This window comes from Mirounga leonina, unplaced genomic scaffold, assembly GCF_011800145.1.
Source record: "Mirounga leonina isolate KUSES-001 unplaced genomic scaffold, KU_Mleo_1.0 Mir_177, whole genome shotgun sequence".
NCBI lineage: Eukaryota > Metazoa > Chordata > Mammalia > Carnivora > Phocidae > Mirounga > Mirounga leonina.
The window spans coordinates 648,525-666,219 of NW_023270459.1; the positions used below are offsets into that span (position 1 = coordinate 648,525).

General features: G+C 54.6%; 1 protein-coding gene across 5 annotated transcripts; it reads right to left on the reverse strand.

Annotated features, from left to right (window-relative positions):
* Positions 1-185: 185 nt before the first annotated feature.
* PLD3 (phospholipase D family member 3) lies at positions 186-17,492 on the reverse strand. Of its 5 annotated transcripts, none has more exons than XM_035023340.1 (13): positions 17,395-17,489; positions 8,537-8,569; positions 7,526-7,617; positions 7,345-7,419; positions 7,111-7,253; positions 6,496-6,679; positions 5,007-5,127; positions 4,802-4,929; positions 3,396-3,596; positions 2,025-2,164; positions 1,426-1,591; positions 782-881; positions 186-687 (listed from the first exon to the last, which is right to left on the reverse strand). In XM_035023340.1, the coding sequence occupies exons 3-13, from the start codon at positions 7,550-7,552 to the stop codon at positions 500-502; spliced, it is 1,473 nt and encodes a 490-aa protein (XP_034879231.1). In that variant the 5' UTR covers positions 7,553-7,617; positions 8,537-8,569; positions 17,395-17,489; the 3' UTR covers positions 186-499. The 5 variants fall into 5 exon arrangements, with proteins under 5 accessions (XP_034879231.1, XP_034879233.1, XP_034879232.1 ...); XM_035023342.1 differs by having other exon boundaries at positions 7,526-7,658; positions 17,395-17,488; XM_035023341.1 differs by lacking the exon at positions 8,537-8,569 and having other exon boundaries at positions 17,395-17,492.
* Positions 17,493-17,695: the final 203 nt, after the last annotated feature.

Genomic DNA, 17,695 nt, shown 5'->3' on the forward strand with positions numbered 1-17,695 from the left:
CTCGCTCACGAGCACTCACGCCAGCACGAGCCAAATCCACGCTAAGGGCATAGCACAGGCTGTGGGCTCCGGACAGGGGTCAACGCGCCGAGGGCTCTGCAAACGCTGTGTCGCCGAGAGAGGAGCGTGTCAGCTGTGCCCGACCCCGACGCCCCACTGCACATCAGACAGACAGACACAAGCCGTACAGACAAGTGATTTACTTCTTATTATAACCTGGAGCCCTCTTTGCCCTGGAAAGGGGGGTGGGCCAGGGGGCCGGGCCCAGCATGCACCCCCGTTTCTTCGGGGGCTGATCCCTCCCCCCAGCTGGGCTGGGTCCCGGGGCCACAGCATCAGGCCGGCAGGGATGGAGACAGAGGTGGGTAGAGCAGGGGCGAGCCAGTGAGCCACGATGGGGCACACAGAAGCGGGGGGCACGGGGACGGGGGCCGGGACCCAGGATGTCCGGGTCCCCGGGGGGCCTCGTGGGCCTCGGCCCGGCTGCCGGACCAGGGCCTCACAGCAGGCGACAGGCGTTGCCCACGCTGTCGGCTGAGGTGTCAAGGTCATGGCTGTAAGGGGAGTCCCAGTCCCTCAGGAAAACGGCCTCCAGCTGGCTCCTCAGGCCACCCCGCCCATTCTGCGTCACCAGCAGTGAGGTGCCCGCTGTCTCCGTGAAGTAGCTGCCAGACCAGTTGGAGGTTCCTGAGGGGGTGGGGGTCGGGGGGTCAGAGAGTCAGAGCCCAGAGCTGTGCTCGGCTTCTCCTCCTGTCCCCCTGGTGGTGCTCGGGACACTCACCAATGTAAGTGGCCCGTTCGGTCACCATGTACTTATTGTGGTTGACGCGGGCGTATGGGATCCGGGCCTGGCTCTCATCCGCGGGGACCACAAAGAGTTTCTGCGGGGGAGGGGAGAATGGGAAGGGGCGTGAGCTGCAGGGTGGGGGTGGAGAAGCCCCAGGGTCCGGGCTGGGGAGGGGAACCAGGTCTGCGGGACTGGGGACTCAGCTGCTTCCCCTGGACCCACAGGAGCCAGAACGGGGCCCAGCGGAGGGGGTACCAGTAACACCGGCTGAAAGGGGAGACCCAGTTGCCTCACTTGTCATTCCTTCTTGTATGGCTCCTACTCATCCCATAGGTCTCGCCTCAGATGTCTCCTTTTCCAGGAAGTCCTCCTTGACCACTGACCCCCCCACCCCCCCGCAAGCTGGGGCAGAGGCTTCCTCTGGGTCCCCCTATCCTGGCCATGAGGCCTCCTCCATCTGGGCCCTGCCCGCTCTGCCCTTGCCCCACCATCCTGGCCCGACTCAGGGTCTCCCCATCATGGCAGGGCCCTGTCCCTCGGAGTCAGCCCCGTCAGGTGACAGGTGAGCTCCATGAGGACTGTGCCTTCGGCATCGCCCTGCACTGGGGCTGAGCGGCGGGTATGGGGTGGGTGCTTACCACCTGGATATCGGAGTGGGTGTGGTTGTCACGCAGGGCAGCCAGGGAGAGCAGGAAGGCCCGCATGGACGGCTCAGAGTGTCCCCAGCAGCTGATCAGCAGGCGCACCTTGACGCCCCGCTCATAGGCAGCCCGCCGCAGCCCGTCGTCAATGGCAGGCCAGAACCTTGGGGTTCGGGGACGGGGGTGCACGATTCGGAGGGCGGCTTTACCTATGGCCTGACCCTGAGCTTCGAGGCACCCTTAAACCCCAAGACCGCCCTATCTCTGGCTTCCATTCCTGCCCCCAAGCCCCTCATCCTGTCTCCAGCCCATATACCCTGCTCCCTAACTCGGGAAATCCCACGTCCCACACCCCAGGCCTCCGGCCTCCGGTCCCCTGCCCCAGTCCCACCCCCAGGATTCCCATCCTTTTCTCTGTCCCCACTTCCTCTGTCTCGAGTGTTTAGACCCCCTCTCCCTGTCTCCTCTACCTCTCCCTGGGGCTTCCCGCCATCTGTCCCTTTGCCTTGTCCCCTTGCCTGCTTTCTGGCCTCGTCACTCCCTCTCCCACTCATGGTGGGTCCCTGACCCGAGCCCTGTCCATGAGGCAGCCATACCTGCGCGGGTGGGAGAACTCCATGGTGGGCAGGTAGTTCATGACCGCGACGTAGATGAAACTCCGGGCATTATCCACCACGTTGAGCAGGGCCTTCAGATCCGGGGTGCGGCCACTGGGACACAGTGGTGGGGGTGCACTCTGGGGGGTGAGGGGACAGTCAAGACACGTGCCCTGCCAAGGGTGCCGTCACCACAGACCCCATGTACGGAGAGTCTGTCTCAAGTCAGGTCCTGTGGGTTGTGCTGAATCCTACAGCCTCCAGGAAGGGGAAGGTAATTGCCATGTCCGTTTTATAGGCGAGGAAGCTGAGGCTCAGAGAGGGTGAGTGACTTGCCTAAGGTCACACAGCTGACAAATGGAGCCAGGATTGTGCATCCAGGCTGTTTGGTTCCAGAATGTACGCTCTAACACAGGGGTTCTGGACATAAGGGTCCTGGTCCAGCAATGGCAGCATCACCTGGAGCTTGTTAGATTTGCAAATTCTTGGGCTCCATTGCACAGGGCCTACTGAACCAGGTGCCGGGGTAGGGCTCAGGGATCTGGGTTTTAACCAGCCCTCCCCGTGCTTCTGATGCATGCTCAGGTTTAAGCACCTCTCCTGTGATCACCTGTGTCCCCAACTTCCTCACAGCCCACCTGAATGGCACTCCTTCGACACCAGGCCCTTTACCCTCCATCCTCGTGACAGAGGAGCAAACTCAAGCTCTGAAGGGGAAGTGGCCATGGGGAACCCTTAAGCTCCTGTGCGAAACCACTGAAGCGAAGCACCCCAATGAGTCATGCGTCCCTGCATCCATGCCTTTCTGGGGCCCTCCACAATGACTCCGGGCTTGGCCAGGTGACTCGCTTGGGGGGGGGACAGAAGGGAACCCAGGTTGGCCACCCCTAGCGGGGGCAATATCAAGAGCTGCAAACAGCAGCGCCTTGTCTACAGGGCAAGAGAACTTTCCACGGTGATGGAAACGTTCTATAGCTGCACTGTTCAACATGGCAGCCGTTTGCTCCCTGGGCCTACCGAGCACCTGCAATGTGGGTCAGTGCAATTCACGAACTGAACTTGTAGCGATATTTAATTTTAACTGACTTAAAATGAAAAGAGCCGAATGCAGCTACAGCAGGCAGCGCAGGGCTCCACTAGGGGCTTAGCGTGCATAAACCCCAGCCGGACTCCCCCATTAGCCGTAAAGGTTGCTGATCCTTATAGCCACTGTGGAGAGGAAACCCAAACCTGGGGAGGTTGGGACATAGCCCCAGCCCCAGACCAAGCAGAGTGAGTGGGGGTGAGTGGTCGGACCCTCCCCCGACCCCAACACCGGGCAGGGCTGGACAGAGACTGTGAGTGACCCGGCCCCTCCTCCCTAAGACTCACCGCCAGGTAAGCTAGAGCAGGAGTTCCATTGAGGCAGATCTCCATGGGTGTCTCCTGGTTGTAGCGGGTGTCATAGGGCCGGGGCCAGGTGGCCGGGATGGAGCTGCCCGCCTGGCCCAGGTACCAGTAGGCCTCGAAGATCTTGGTCAGGTCCCGAGCTAGGCAGCTGCAGTTGTACATGACCACTCCCAGCTCCTTGACCTGTGGGAGGGCGGTGCTGAGCCTTGGGGTGGTGGCCTGGCGCCCATGGGTGACACGGACACCCACGGCCCCCCTCCCCGCTTCCTGTCCCTGGCCCCTCAGTCTCCCATCCCCCCACCCCCTGCCACCACCACCGGAACTGAAGTCCCGGGATGGGCGTGAACTTGACTCGAGGCTAAAATCTGGCCAAGTTTTGGTAAAAATCATTTGGTTTTTCCAAAGAGCCAGGTTTCCTGAACCTTTGCGGAAGCTATTGCTTCTACCCTCCACAGAACAAGCTCCTACTCATTCTTAGGTCTCGGCTGACAGCCTCCTCCTCCAGGAAGCCTCTCTTGACTGCCCCGACTGTGTTAGGCATTCCTCTGGGCTTTCATGGTCCCTTGGCTTTTCCTCATTTCTCTCTCTGGTGACACTGCACCAGGAAGACAGGTACTGGGGATGTCTCAGCCATGGCTGTGACTTCAGCATCTCCTCACAAGAGTTGGTAAGATTAGGGGCTTGGGAAGTATTTGTTGAGTCAATAAATGATCACTGCCTAAGCTGTCCCTTCTTTCCTGTCTTGTGCTAAACCTGGCGAATCCTTCAGGTGTCATGTGAATTGTCACCTCCTTTGGAAGACCTTCCCTGATACTCTGGCCTGGGTCCCCCATCCTGACCCTCTGGGCTGCCACTGCCCGGTGACCAGCCTGTCACCGCACCAGACTGGTGGTTCCCAGGGATCCATCGCTTACCACCACGTTCCCAGCAGCACCCAGGACAGGCCTGGGCTTAGAGCAGGCACTCAAAGAACTGAACAATGAAGGGCCAATCGGTGGACAGGGCCTTGAATGCCCTGCAGAGGGGCTGGCAGCTGTCATCAGGGATCAGAGCAAACCCCGGGCTTCCATGAGCAGGGGGGAGGCAGTGAGGGCTGGATTTGGGGGATGCACCCCAAAGAGATGCAAGTCGCCGTATTCCCATAGAAACAGCTGAGTCATCAGGGCACCGAAGCCCACAGCCACCAGGATGAGGACCAGCAGGACCCAACGGGCTTTCTGTGGGTGGGGGGGGAAGGAGGCAGCAATGAGCCAGCCCATGCTAGAGGTAGGAATGAAGCCACTGCAGAGACCAAGACTCTGGGACTGAAGAGGGGTGCAGTTGGAGGCTGGGGGCCCCGGGGGTTAGGGAGCCGCCGGGGAGGGCGGGTGGGCAGGGTGCAGGCAGACCTGGGTCAGGGAGCGCCAGTCCATGTTGGCACTGCCGATATAGAAGTGGGTCTGGTCCACCACCCAGAACTTGGTATGCAGGACGCCATGGGTCAGCTTCTGCATATCCACCATGCGCACCTGGGCACCTGTAACAAACAGCTCGTCAGGAGCCGATGCAGGCAGCCCTGGGCCCAGCCCACTCCCAGCCGCCCCCCTAGCTCACCACTCTGCAGCAGCGCCTGCAGGTCAGCCTGTGGCTGGGGCCCGTTGGGCTTGCTCACAGTAATGCGGACCTTCACACCTTGAGGTGCCAGGGTCTGCAGCTGCCGGAGGACCTCCTCACCCTGCAGAGAGGGGACAGCCTCTGAGGGGCTGGGCAGGCCAGCTCTCCAACCCCAGGCAGCCCCGCCCCGCAAAAACAGGCTCTTTTCCTATTGGGTCTCAATTTACGATCAGGAGGAAACAGGTTTTCCATCCGCCTGCACACCAAGGGATGGCTTTATAGGCTATTAAAACCTTTCATCTGTTTTAATTACTGGGGCTCTGGGCCCCACCAGGGCCTCCCTGCCACTCCTGTCCTGCCAGGAACCTTCCCAAGATCCTGCCTTGGAAGCATCAATGCCTGGCACTGCAGGGGCCTCCGAGCACCTTGCAGGATGCTGGGGCCATGGCACAGGCCGGGGGTCCAGGAAGGTATGGCCGAGGCTTGATGAGGCCAATAACGGCCAAGGATTCCCTGTCTCCTACTGTGAGCCGGGCCCCCTAAGCCCCTTCACATCTGAACTCACCGATTTCTCACCACTCTCATGGATGAGGCAGGGCTGAGTATAATCCCCGAGGTGCAGAGGAGAAAACCGGGCACTGGAGAACTCAGGGGTGACATGGGATTTGAACCCACATCACCTGCCGCCTATGGCGGTGCTTTGTGCTTTGAGCCGCTCCAGTGGGAGCCAGCAGGGAGTGGGTGCTCATATCATTTTTAACTTCCGTAACTATTTTTTTTTCAGGCGATGCTCGAGGAGCCCCACAATTTTACTAAATGTTAAGCCCACTTCTGACAAAAAGGCAGCAGGGGGAGGAAAAAAGAAGGGACAAATTCAGTGTGTTTTGCAAGGAAGGGGCTATCCACCCAGGCTATTCCTTTTTCTGCATCTTGAAGTTTTCCGTTTTTTAAGAGCGTGCCTGCACACCATGACAAGGATATAAGGCGGACACTTCGACAAAGCTGACCATGTCAGATGCTGAGCTGACATCTGCATGGATGGGCCTGTTTTCTTCTCAGAAGGGCGCCTGCTATGTATTGGCCCCATTCCACAGATCAGGAAACTGAGGGCTGAGGTGACCTGCCCAAGGTCACACAGCAGAGCAGCGGCAGGCTGGCTCGAGGCTGGGCTGTTACTCACCCTGCTCCCTCCATTTCTTTGGGTGACAGGGTTTTGGGGCAGCTTGTGGGCGAGCACATCTGTCAGCCTAATCCCCCATAAGCAAACCCACACCCTGACATTCAGAGGCCTCCAGATGACTGTGACAAACGCCCCCAGTCCAGAGGGCCATGTGAAGACAGTGCTTTCAATCACCTGTGTCCCACCTGCTGTGTGACATGTGCCCACCCATCTCCCGGGTTGCAGGGGATCCCCCCTCACCACCCTACCCCCACCCCCCAGGCCCCCCCACCCCTCCTGCTGACAGCCAGGGCCCAGGTTGCCAGGTACCTGCTGGGCAGAGGGTTCCTGAGTGTGGGTGTCATTGTTGGTGAGGGTCCAGTAGAAGGAGGCGATGTCCAGAGTGCTGTGGGCACCGGCGAGCAGGCCCAGCCAGGCCTGGCTGGTGGAGGGGTTGCCCGTGGAGGCATTGGGGAAGTCCAGACCCTCAGGAATGCTCTCCACCAGCACTGCTCTGGGGGGGCGAGGGGGGTGGTATCAGCCACAGTGGGCCAGAGACAACCGGCTGGAATGTGAGTGCTCACCTGTCTGCCCACAGAGGATGGAAGATGATGTATCTGTGTGTGGCCGTATTCACGATTCTCTGTGTGTCTGTTCGTTTGTCTGTCTAGACGTGCAGAAGGAAGACTGTGTATGTAGATTTCTGTGTGTGTGTGCATTTGTGTGTCCACAAATGTCATGGACGATGCTGTGTGTCTCTGTGTGACTATCTGTTGACAGATCTGGACAGAGAATGATGCTGTGGCTGTCATGGGAACAGTGTTGGGGGAAGGGGTTGGGGATGGAGGGAAGACCCTGTGGTGATGCACTTGGGTGGTGGCAGTGGGTGTGGCTCAGGGCTCCTCTCCCCACCCTCTGAGGACCCCCTCCTCCTCCTTAACTTACTCGCAGGGGTCATAGCAGGGGGCTGGGCGCTGGTTGGGCCCAAAGAGATGCAAGTCGCCATATTCCCATAGAAACAGCTGAGTCATCAGGGCACCGAAGCCCACAACCGCCAGGATGAGGACCAGCAGGACCCAACGGGCTTTCTGTGGAGGGGAGGAGGCGGCGATGAGCCAGCCCATGGCGGGCAGCCCAGCCCATGATGGAGACAGGCTGAGGGTGGTTGTGGACTCCTACCTTCTCTGCAGCCTTCCAAGCCTCGATCTCATTCATGGGCAGCTCACTGGCAGGCTCCTCCGCAGGCACCTTCAGCTGGGGGATGGGGATGGTAGAGGGGGTGAAAGGGCAGCTTGGCGGGGGCGTCTACTGGGCGTCCACTGCACCCAGCCCCATCCCACTGGGCCCCAGATCCACCTACCTCCTGGTACATCAGTTTAGGCTTCATCTTGCCAGACAGCCAGGGGATATGCCGAGCCCAGGTGGGAAAGTGGGTGTGTCAGGGTCTCCAAACTGTGGGGAACAAAAGCTGGCACTGTGGGGGTGCTCTGGGCCTTAGGGGAACATCATGGAAAGCAGATTAGTCTTGGGCTCACGGGATCCATTGGGTCTCCTTGTCCCCAATCACGGGGGCCACTGGCATGGGGCCAGTCACCCCAAAAGGAGGAAGCTGACCGCTGGTCAGCAGGGATTTCGAAATCCCTTAAGGTCTAACGTCTAGCTTTCTTCCCATCAGTCTATAATGCCCACCCTGCCGCCCTGAGCGCCCACTCTGCACCCCCCCCCCGATCGCCCACACTGCTCCTCATTAATGCTCACGCTGCTCCCCATTAGCGTCTTCCCTTCTCCGAGCTCTAATTTAGACATTCCCCAAAAGACAACTCTGGATGGGGTCAGCAGAGCCCCAAATCTTTGCCTGGCTTTTCGCAAGCCGGAGACCACCCAGGGAGCATTTTCCAGGTGGCTCTTCTGCCATCACCCTCAGGTACCCACCAGACAGCTCAAGCTGGGAGCGCAGGACTATCGGGGCCTCACCGCCAGTCCCTAGCCCATCCCCCTAGCCATCCTCCTCCACCTTACCCCGGGGGGGACTCGGCCTTACTCCGCAGGCGGCAGCTGCTACCTCCGCGGGGCCCCAGCTACTGCCCCAACAGGCTGAGCAGGGGCGGGAGCGAGGAGGGGGCGGGACCAGGCTGGGCTCCGCCCACTGCAGCGGGGAGTCTGCGCAGTGCGCAGGCCGCCCCGGCTCACCGCAAGGAGAAGGGGGGCCGGGGTCCCCCAGTTACGGTCCCGCCAACCTAGCGGGGGTGGATAGAGTACATGGCTGGGGGATGGGCTTTGCCACCCCCCCAACCCCCCAGAGCTGCAGTGTGGGATAGGAAGGCCGCGGGTAAAGAGAAAGAGGAACCCCACATCTTTCTTGTCTACAAACCTTGAGAATTTTTGTACCATGGGCATGTATTACCTAGTCAAAAATAAATAAACAAAATTAATTGTTAAAAAACGTATAAAATAAATGTCAACTCTACTCAAAAAAAATTTTTTAAAAAAAGCCTTATAAAATAAAACGGAGAGATCAAGGTTGAATGATATGATTTCTAGGTGTAGCGAATAAAATCAGAAGACAACCCAAGCTACGGGGTGGGGGGGGGGGAGAGCGGGGTGGCGGAAGGAGACGGTGGGTTTTCTGCTGGAGTCTGTTTGGATAACAGTATTTGATTTCTTTAAAAAAGCCAACTGATATTTTGATAGGGATTTTTAAAAATTTGGTTTCTCAAGTCCAGGCTCTGGCTGGAAGGATAAACAAGATTTCCCATTTCCCATCTCGTATCTCCCAAGTAGGATTTAAGACCACCGCTGGAGAAACGAATTGAAGAACCCTTCTCCGCCCACCTCTCCCGGTGAAAAAGGGGCAGCACGCTCTCCCCTGCATCCACGCAGGAAGTCAACGGTTAATTGCAGAAAAGGCTTATCACGGAGAGAAGCAACAGCGTCAGAAGTGGTTGCCTCGAGAGTGGGATTTGGGGTGGGTGAGGACTGCTTTTTTTGCACGCCTATTTTTTTATAAAAATTGTGCAATATAAGCGACTTACAGAAAAGTAGAGGAAAAAAACCATCTCTGCAGGTTAAGGAATAATTATTAAGCCAACACAGGTGTTGCCGCGTCCCACGGGCATGCGCAGCATTACTGTGATTTTTAAAAAAGAAGGGAGAAAAAAAGAAAATTCCAAGAGGGAGCTGGGTTCTCCCCTCACCGGAAGATCCAGCCTAGATCTGAAAGGATAATTTGGAAACCCCTTCCCCCGCAAGGTCCGATCCCAGATTGGCAAGGGCAGAGCAGAGCTAGATTCCCTCCTCTTATTGTAGAGGGACAAACGAGGATGGGCCAAATGGATCCAGCAAGAAATGGCAACAGATCAAGGTTATTTGATATTCCAGAGGTCATCAGGAAAAGCAGAAGATAACAGTCTTAGAGGTGGCTGACCGCAGGGTTGCCAGGTGGGGGAGGGGAGGCATGGGGCAGGAAACATTTGCCTTTCATTGACCTGCGAACACCTTGGTGAGAAATGTTTTAAGAATATGGGGTTGGGGGGCGCCTGGCTGGATCAGTCGGTAGAGCATGCGACTCTTGGTCTCCCGGGTCGTGGGTCTGATCCCCACTAGAGATTACTTAAAAACAAACAAAAACCTGGGGTTGGAACTGCAGGTGATGTAAAATTAGGGAAGATAAAATGAGCAAAAACAAAACTGAGGGAGAGGTAGGGCACGGATGCCCACGAATACACCACAAATAGGAAGAAGATAGAGGGAGTTCATTCAAATTGTTAGCGACCTTTTGCCTTCCAACTTGTATGGCGATTACAGGTCTAATAACAATAGGTTTAATTTTAACTTATGTTATTTTTTTTTATCAAAATACCCCTAAGGTGTTTAAAAAGAAAACCAGTGCTGGATAAGTGGTTTAGACTGGACTAGCTTGCAAGGCAGTCAATACCTTGGATTCCAGAGCCAGATGCCTGATTTGAATATGAGCCTCAGCCCTTATATGACCGTTTGACCTTGAGAAATGACAACGATTCTGTGCCTTAGTTTTCCTGTCTGTAAGATGGGCATGGTGACAATAGTACCATGTTAATTTTACACATACTTAGTATCTGTGTACCAGGTATTGTTTTAGGCACTGCAAATACTGCTGTGAATAAAACAGACACCAGGGAAGACAAAAAAGGAGATAGTAAGTAAATTATATGTTAGAGGGTAATAAATGCCATAGAGAAGCAGGGCAGGGGAAGGGGTGGGGTTGGGATTGTTTGCAATTTTAAATAAGGTCTAGGGGCGCTTGGGTGGCTCAGTTGGTTAAGAGTCTGCCTTAGGCTCAGGTCATGATCCCAGGGTCCTGGGATCCAGCCCCATGTCAGGCTCCCTGCTCAGCGGGGAGTCTACTTCTCCCTCTCCCTCTGCTCCCCGCACCCCCGCTTGTGTTCTCTCTCAAATGAATAAATTTAAAAAAATCTTTAATAAAAAATAATTAAGGAGGTCTGGGAGAGCCTCCCTGAGAAGGGGATACCTGAGAAAAAAACTTCAAGGACGGGGGAGGGAGCTACATGGACTTCTTAGGGAGTGTTTCTAGCAGACGGAACAGCCAGTGCAAAGGCCCTGAGGCTGGAATGTGCCTGATTTGGGTAGGGAAGAGTAAGGAGGCCAGTGTGTCTGTAGTGGGGTAGGCAGTGGGGAAGAGAGAGAGATGAGTCAGAGAGGTGACAGGACCAGATTGTGCAGGGCTGCCTGGACTGTGGTGAGGAGGACAGGGCCATGGGCATGTTCTGAGCAGAGGAGAGACATGATCTGCCTGCCTTGGGTGTTGCAGTCAGTTGAATGGTGGCCTCCAAAAAGATACGTCCAACATGGCCATAATCTCCGGAACTTGTGAACGTGACCTTAATTGGAAAAAGGGTCTTTGTAGATGTAATTAAATTAAGGGTTTTGAGATGGTATCATCCTGGATTATCTGGGTGGGCACAAAATCCAATGACAAGTGTCTCTAAGAGACAGAAGAGAAGATACAGAGAAGACCACGTGACCAGGGAGGCGGGGATTCCCCAGAGCCTCAGGAAGGGGCATGGCCCTGCGAACACCTTGATTTTGGACATCTGGCCTCCAGAACAGGGAGAATAATTTTCGGTTGTCTTAAGCCACCCTGTTCATGGTGATTTGTTATAGCAGCCAAAGGGAACTAATATAGGTATTTGCAGACTCCCTCTGGCTGCGTGTGTATGTGTGTGTGTGTGTGTGTGCGCGCGCGAGACAGCCAAGGGTTTTGGTCTGAGGAAGGACAGAAGCCCCAATAGCTGAGCTGCGGAAGTCTGAGGAGGAGCAAATTTGGGAGAAGGCTGAAGGAAATTAAATGAATGAATGAATGAATGAATAAACTGTGTGTGTATTTTGAACATATAAAATTTGAGAATTGAACTAAAGGAATTAATATCAAGTATATAGAATGGACACGCAAGAGGTTCTCAATAAATGTGATTGTGTCTAGGATTCTGACAGCCAAAAAAAAAAAAAAGAAAAAAGAAAAAAAAAAAAGGCTCCCTTTCCCCCCTTCCCCAGCCACCCCCAAGGCAAGATGCTTGCTTTCCATTGTAGGCCTTTACTTTTTTTTTTTTTTTAATGCACATAGGACTTCTTTGGAAATGAAATTATGAGGCCCCGGCTCCTAGCTGGGGTGGCCCTTCCTCCACATCAGTCTCCAGAAAAAGACTATGGCCTCAGTTGGAGAAGTATCCAGCATCCCCGTCCCCAGGTCCCTGGGGGGCGCAGGGCAGGGTGAAATTGAAGATGGGCATGGGCAGCTGGACTGACAGAGCCAGGATAACAGGTGTTGGCATTTCCCTCAGCTCAGCTCCTGCATTCCCAGTAGCCTAGAACCCCCATGGAGCTCCAGGGCAATGCCCAGGCTGGTCCTTATGCTCTGCTTCTTTGGTCATGGGATGCATCTCTGCCAGCAAGTGTGCCCCTCCCAGCCTGGAGGATATCCCCGGCCCCTTGGCTTATGCCCTGCCTGCCTTGGGGTGTGATACCACAGCCCACAGAAAAGGAGGAAGCAAAACCCACTGGGTTTCTGAGACACGTGCTGGGTCACAGTTTCCTGAACACCCCACCCTTGGGTGGGGGGCGGGAGATTTGATCCTTCCTTCATAGCCGGGCTTTAGATTGCAGAACCCAGGATTCAAATCCCACCTGTCACTCTTACTGAGTGACCTCAGGCATGGGGCTTTCTCTTAGCCCTGCTGGCCTATCTACAGAATGGGGATCATCTCATACTCAGCTGGGGGGAGGGCGGAGGCTGGGGGATCTCTGAATGGTTTAAGGGGGTGGATCTCGGGAGTCCCACCACCTTGGGTTCAGATCTCAGCCATGTGTTAGAGAGGCTCCCTTCTCTGAGCCTTACTTTCATCCTCAGACCAATGGGAGGATGAACGTATCAACCTTATATTTGCTAGGAAGAGTCAATGAAGCCATCATGGCAGACAGGCAGACTAGCAAAGCCCCAAAACAATCTTGCTGGTGAGATCTGTGTGTCCCTTACTTATGTGTCCCTTAAAAAGCTAAGTTTGTGTTTGGTTTCTTTCTCTACTCCTGGGTGCCCAGCACATCATAACCACTCCATAAATGTTTGTTGAAAACAGAAGAAATGGAGCAGTAGAATGGGAATCTTGGAGAAAAGACCTTCATAGAGGTCTCTCTAGACCTAGTGACATTTGTTTTATACACAATGATAACCGGCATGTGCTCTAAGCCCAGAGCAGATGGGTAAGTGCATATTATGGCCTTTCGGCCTGAGAGTAAAGTTCAAGGTCAATTTAAGGTTGATTCAAGCCATCCGAGAGAGCTGCAGAACTACCACAGTCTGTACCAGACTATACCACAGGAAACACTTATGAACCTAGGGACCTTTCATATGGTTCAAAACAGAAATGTGTTTAAAAGGAGCTGATTTTCACTTGATTGTGCAGACCCTTTTGGACTGAACAATCAGTTGTCTGAGCTCAAGTCTACAGAAAACAGAACAGAGCACTGGTTTTGTAAACTTTCTTTGTTGGTTTGGTTTTTAGCAGTAGAAACTTTATTTCAAAGGACCCCTAGAAGGTGCCCTTCCTAGGGAGAGAAGATGCTGGGTCTGAAAAACAATTAAATAGATCAAAACAACAACAACAACAAAACCACATCATGATTGGTGAATATTTCTGACTTGGAACTCAAAAATCTAAGCTGTTTCATCCCTACTCAAAACCCCTCTGTGGCTCCCCACTGCCCTCAGGGCAAAGGGCAAACTTCTTACCATGTCCTCTAGGGCCCAAAGCTCTCTCCAGCTCTCTTCTCTTCCCTGAACTTCAACTTTGGAAGTCCCATGGCCTTCTAGATGCTTCTCCCCAGGGGTTCCCAAGCCCCTCACATCTACCATGTCCCCAACTGTCCTTAAAATCTCTCCCAAACCTGTTCCTCTCCTTGGTCCCTCCTTCAAGGACAGCTATCTTTTTTTTTTTTTTTTTTTTTAAGGACAGCTGTCTTATCCATCCCACAGGTCTCAGTCTGTGTGTCACCTCTTCCAGAAAGCCCTCCCTGATTGCCCTGAAGCCCTAGGCCTCATCCTGGACCCTCCACAACTTGTCCACTTGACCTCCTAAGGGTCTCTCCCACACACCCCTTTTTTTTCTCCCTTCCACAGCCTCAACTTGCCTTCTCCCACCTGGGTCCCCACTCCTGCCACCTCCCTTGGCTCCCAACCTCCACCCAACCCTTCTAGTCCCCCCTCCATCTGAGTCAAACTCAACCCTCTCCTGCTCAAAAACCTCTCTATGTCCCCCACCAGCCCCTGGTGTCTTCAGGACAAAGTCTCAGATCCTCAGTGTGGTTCCTAGAGCTCTGAATGATCTCCCCTTAATAACCTCTTCGGCTTACTGTCTCACCATCCTTTAGATCGCATCCATATTTAATATCTTTCGGTTCCTTGAACTGAAACCACACTTTTACCACCAAACACTCCCACAGATGCTGCCCTTGCCCAGCACACCTTTCTCTTCTCTTCATGTCGCTCATTCCTATCAGCTCCTGTGCCCCCTCCCCCAGGAAGCCCTTCCTGACTCCTGGGCTGGCCCAGAATCCCTGCTTTGGGTTCCAACAGTCCCTGGGCTTCTCCATCCCAGCCCTGACCCTTCTGCCTATGCTTCCCCAATCCCAGCCCTCTGGGCTGGCCCTGCCTGGTGATGAGGCTGTCTGTCCCACGGGACTGTGAAACCCATGAGGGCAGCGTGGGGCTGTCTCAGTCACTGCTATGTGCCCAGTACCACCCAGTATAGGGATGGTACATGGCGGGTGCTCAATTCATTCATCTGTTCATTTGACTAGTATTTGTTCAGTGACTACTTGCTGGTAAGGCCTGTGTAGACACTGGGAATACAGCACAAAACAGAAAAAACCAAAAATCCTAGTAAAGATGACATTCTCTTGTGGGTGACAATAGAGGAGTGAAACATAGAGTATGAGCTTTGGGGAAAAATAAAGTAGGGGAGGGGCAGAGCAGCATCACAATGGAAAATGGTTGATGTCTCAGCTCAAAAATACCACCACGCCCCCGCACATCTGGGGGCGAAGCATTGTTAGCCCCGTTTTTCAGATGAGGCAGGAGGGGTCAGGGAAATCTCTGCTCAGGTTGTACGGCGTCAGTTCGTCGGTATGGAATTCGAACCCAGAGCTCAGTTCTGTTCCGGGACACTATGATGTGGAACCAACTCATGAACATAAAATAAGGCAGAATGTCTTTTCCTTGTCCCGCCCCCTCCCCGGAAGAGGGCAGAGCTCCTTGTTTACTTAGCCAACAGCTGCTGGAAGCACTTTATGTATTTAATTTCTCACACTGGTCCTTTTCTTAGCCCCATATAACAGATAAGAAAACTAAAGACCCAGAGGGCAGCACGGGGCTGTCTCAGTCAAGTCATGGGCACAAAAGGACGCAGCTAGGAAATGGTGGAGCCAGGATCTGATCCCGAGCTGCCTCGGGGTCCCGGGTGTAGACAGCTGCCTGTCGTGTTATTTATCATCTGTAGATCTGTGGCTGCCTACTACCGCCCACCTCCCCCCCGCCCTGCCCCCAATAGCACCTGAACCCAGAGGTGGCATTGGCTTCTCAAAAACTCTCCCAGCATCTCCTCCTCCTCTCCCTCCCAGTCTTTGAGAGGGACGTCGGAAGCTTTCTCCAAATATAAAGGATATGTGAGTGCAGCTTTAAGAAGACAACTCTGGCTCTCCTTCCAACCAGGCTGCTCTTGCCAATCCATCCTTGGCAGAAGTTCTGGAGCTGCGGCTGCTGTCTCCTATCATATCAGATTAAGTCTCTCTTCTCCTCCAAATCCTCCCGTGGCTCCCGCCTCACTCATGGTAAAGCCCAAGTCTTCTCCATGGCCCATGAGTTCAGACGATCTGCCTCCTCCCTCCTCTGACCCCACCCCCACCCCCTCCTCCCTCATTGGCTTACTTGCTATTCCTGAAATATTCAATGCATGCCCCGACCTCAGGGCCCTTGCATTTGCTGTTCTCTCTGCCTAGAATGCCCTTCCCCATAGAGCCACGTCACTCTCTCCCCTCCTTCAGGTCTTTGTTCAAATGCACCATCTCAGAAAACCTTCCCTGATCACCTTATTTAAAACTGTAACCTTTACCATGTATTCCCACCCCTCTTCTGACACATCATTGAATCTACTTACCTGTTCGCTTGTTGTCTCTTACCCCTGCTAGAATGTAAACTCCATGAAGCCAGGGATCTCTGTTTTGTTCATTGCTGTGTCCCCCAAGCCTAGCACAGTGTTGGGCATGTAGAACATGCTTAGTAAATATTTGTTGAATGAGTGACTGTTTTTATTCCCATATTGCAGATGCAGCAACTGAGGCACAGGGACGTGAAGCCACCTCTCAAGGCCATGCAACTATTTAAGTACTAAGTGCTAGAACCAAGATTGGAACCAGGGTTCCAGCTCCCAGGCACACATTGCTAACCACTGTCCCACACTGCCTCTCTAAGGTAAGCTGAGTGAATAAGATACTTACCTCTCTACCCAAGCATTCAGGGTTGCTGAGGTTTGACTGAGGTGTGCTGGGACCTGCCTCATCTCTCTGTACCCCCGATTCTAGAAGTCAAGGGAATCTGGGTCTAAGCTAGCTAGTCCCCCCCAGCCCCCCACTACTCCTGGACTCCCGCTATAGCATCAGCTCAATGCTCCCATTTTGGGGGTGGGGGAACCACTCAATCCATCGAGGTAGAGATAGGGATTAAGTATTTACCCGAGCAAGGTTTGTGATGGCCGATGGGCCACCCCCTCAGGTGGGGTGACGTGGCAGAGATGAAAACATGGGAGACTGTGACGTGGGGTGGCGTGGGGTGGTTGCCGTGGCAGAGGGTATCATGATACAGGGAGTGTACCTGCGCCATGGGAATGAAGAGGGCAGCTGAGGGGAAGAGGGGGGGTAGTGACAATGAAGAGGTGATGAAGGTGACTGCAGACTGCATGAGCGTGAGGGTGACATGGTTAATAACATTATTAGCCCAAATCGCCACATCAAGCTGCACACATCACAAGAATAAACTCGCAGAATCCTCACAATCATCCTTGACATAGGTGTCCCTGTGTGTGGTTTACAGCTGAGGAAGCTGAGATTGCAAAGGTGTAATCAGGTGGTCAAGGTTACCCAGAGGTTTCATGGTAGAGCTGGGAGTCTGGTATACCCCAGGAAACGGGCTCTAGTAGCCCATACGGTGGTGAGTATGTGAGAGGTGACACGGGAAAATGAAGGAGACATGGACGGAAAAAAAACAACTGGAAGGCAGAGTGGCTCCTTATGGGGAAAACTAGGAGCATATAAGGCATGGACGGTGACTGTCAGGAGCAAAGGTGACACGGCAGGAACGGAGACATAGGACTTCATAAAGGAAAAATAGCAACAAAAGAGGGGCGCAGGCGACATAAGGCGCTGGCGGCGTAATGCGGAAAGGCTGCAATGTAGGGTGGCAACGGGGGCTTAGAACGCAAGCGAATTAAAGGGGTTGACAGCGACATAGGTAGGGTGATGGCGACAGAAGTGGAGTGGTGACCATTCAACCGGGATGCGACATAAATAAGGGGAGGGATGGCTACATAAAGGGACATTGGATGACATAAAGGGAGAAATGCATTACAGAGGGAAGGACAACACGAAAAGGGCAGCAGCGGCGCCGCGCCCCAGATCGCACAGTACCTGCACTCCACGTCTCCCACTCCCGGACCCAGCCCGGCACGCACCTTCCAGGCTGGAGCCCCGCCCGGCCACCCCCGCCGCACGCAGGCGCACTCCGGCAGGACTGCGGGACGACGGGGGCTAGGCATTTGCCTTTCTCATTGGCCGCGCTCCTCGCTAGCGCTGGGCGGAGGGAAGCGCCTGGAAGACAGAGGGAGGTCACGTGACAGTTGCGGCCGCACTCTCGCTGGTGGCGGTCCGGCGGGCCAGAGCGGCCGCGGGCTGGTGGACCCGGCTTCCGGTGGCGAAGGCGGTACTTCCG

Excerpts from the sequence above, each read along its gene's own strand:
- PLD3 (XM_035023341.1), bottom strand. The coding sequence starts at position 7,552 with ATGAAGCCTAAACTGATGTACCAGGAG. Across the intron at positions 1,592-2,024 it reads GAGTTCTCCCACCCGCGCAG|GTTCTGGCCTGCCATTGACG; the intron begins GTATGGCTGCCT and ends CCGAACCCCAAG. Across the intron at positions 688-781 it reads CGAACGGGCCACTTACATTG|GAACCTCCAACTGGTCTGGC; the intron begins GTGAGTGTCCCG and ends CCACCCCCTCAG.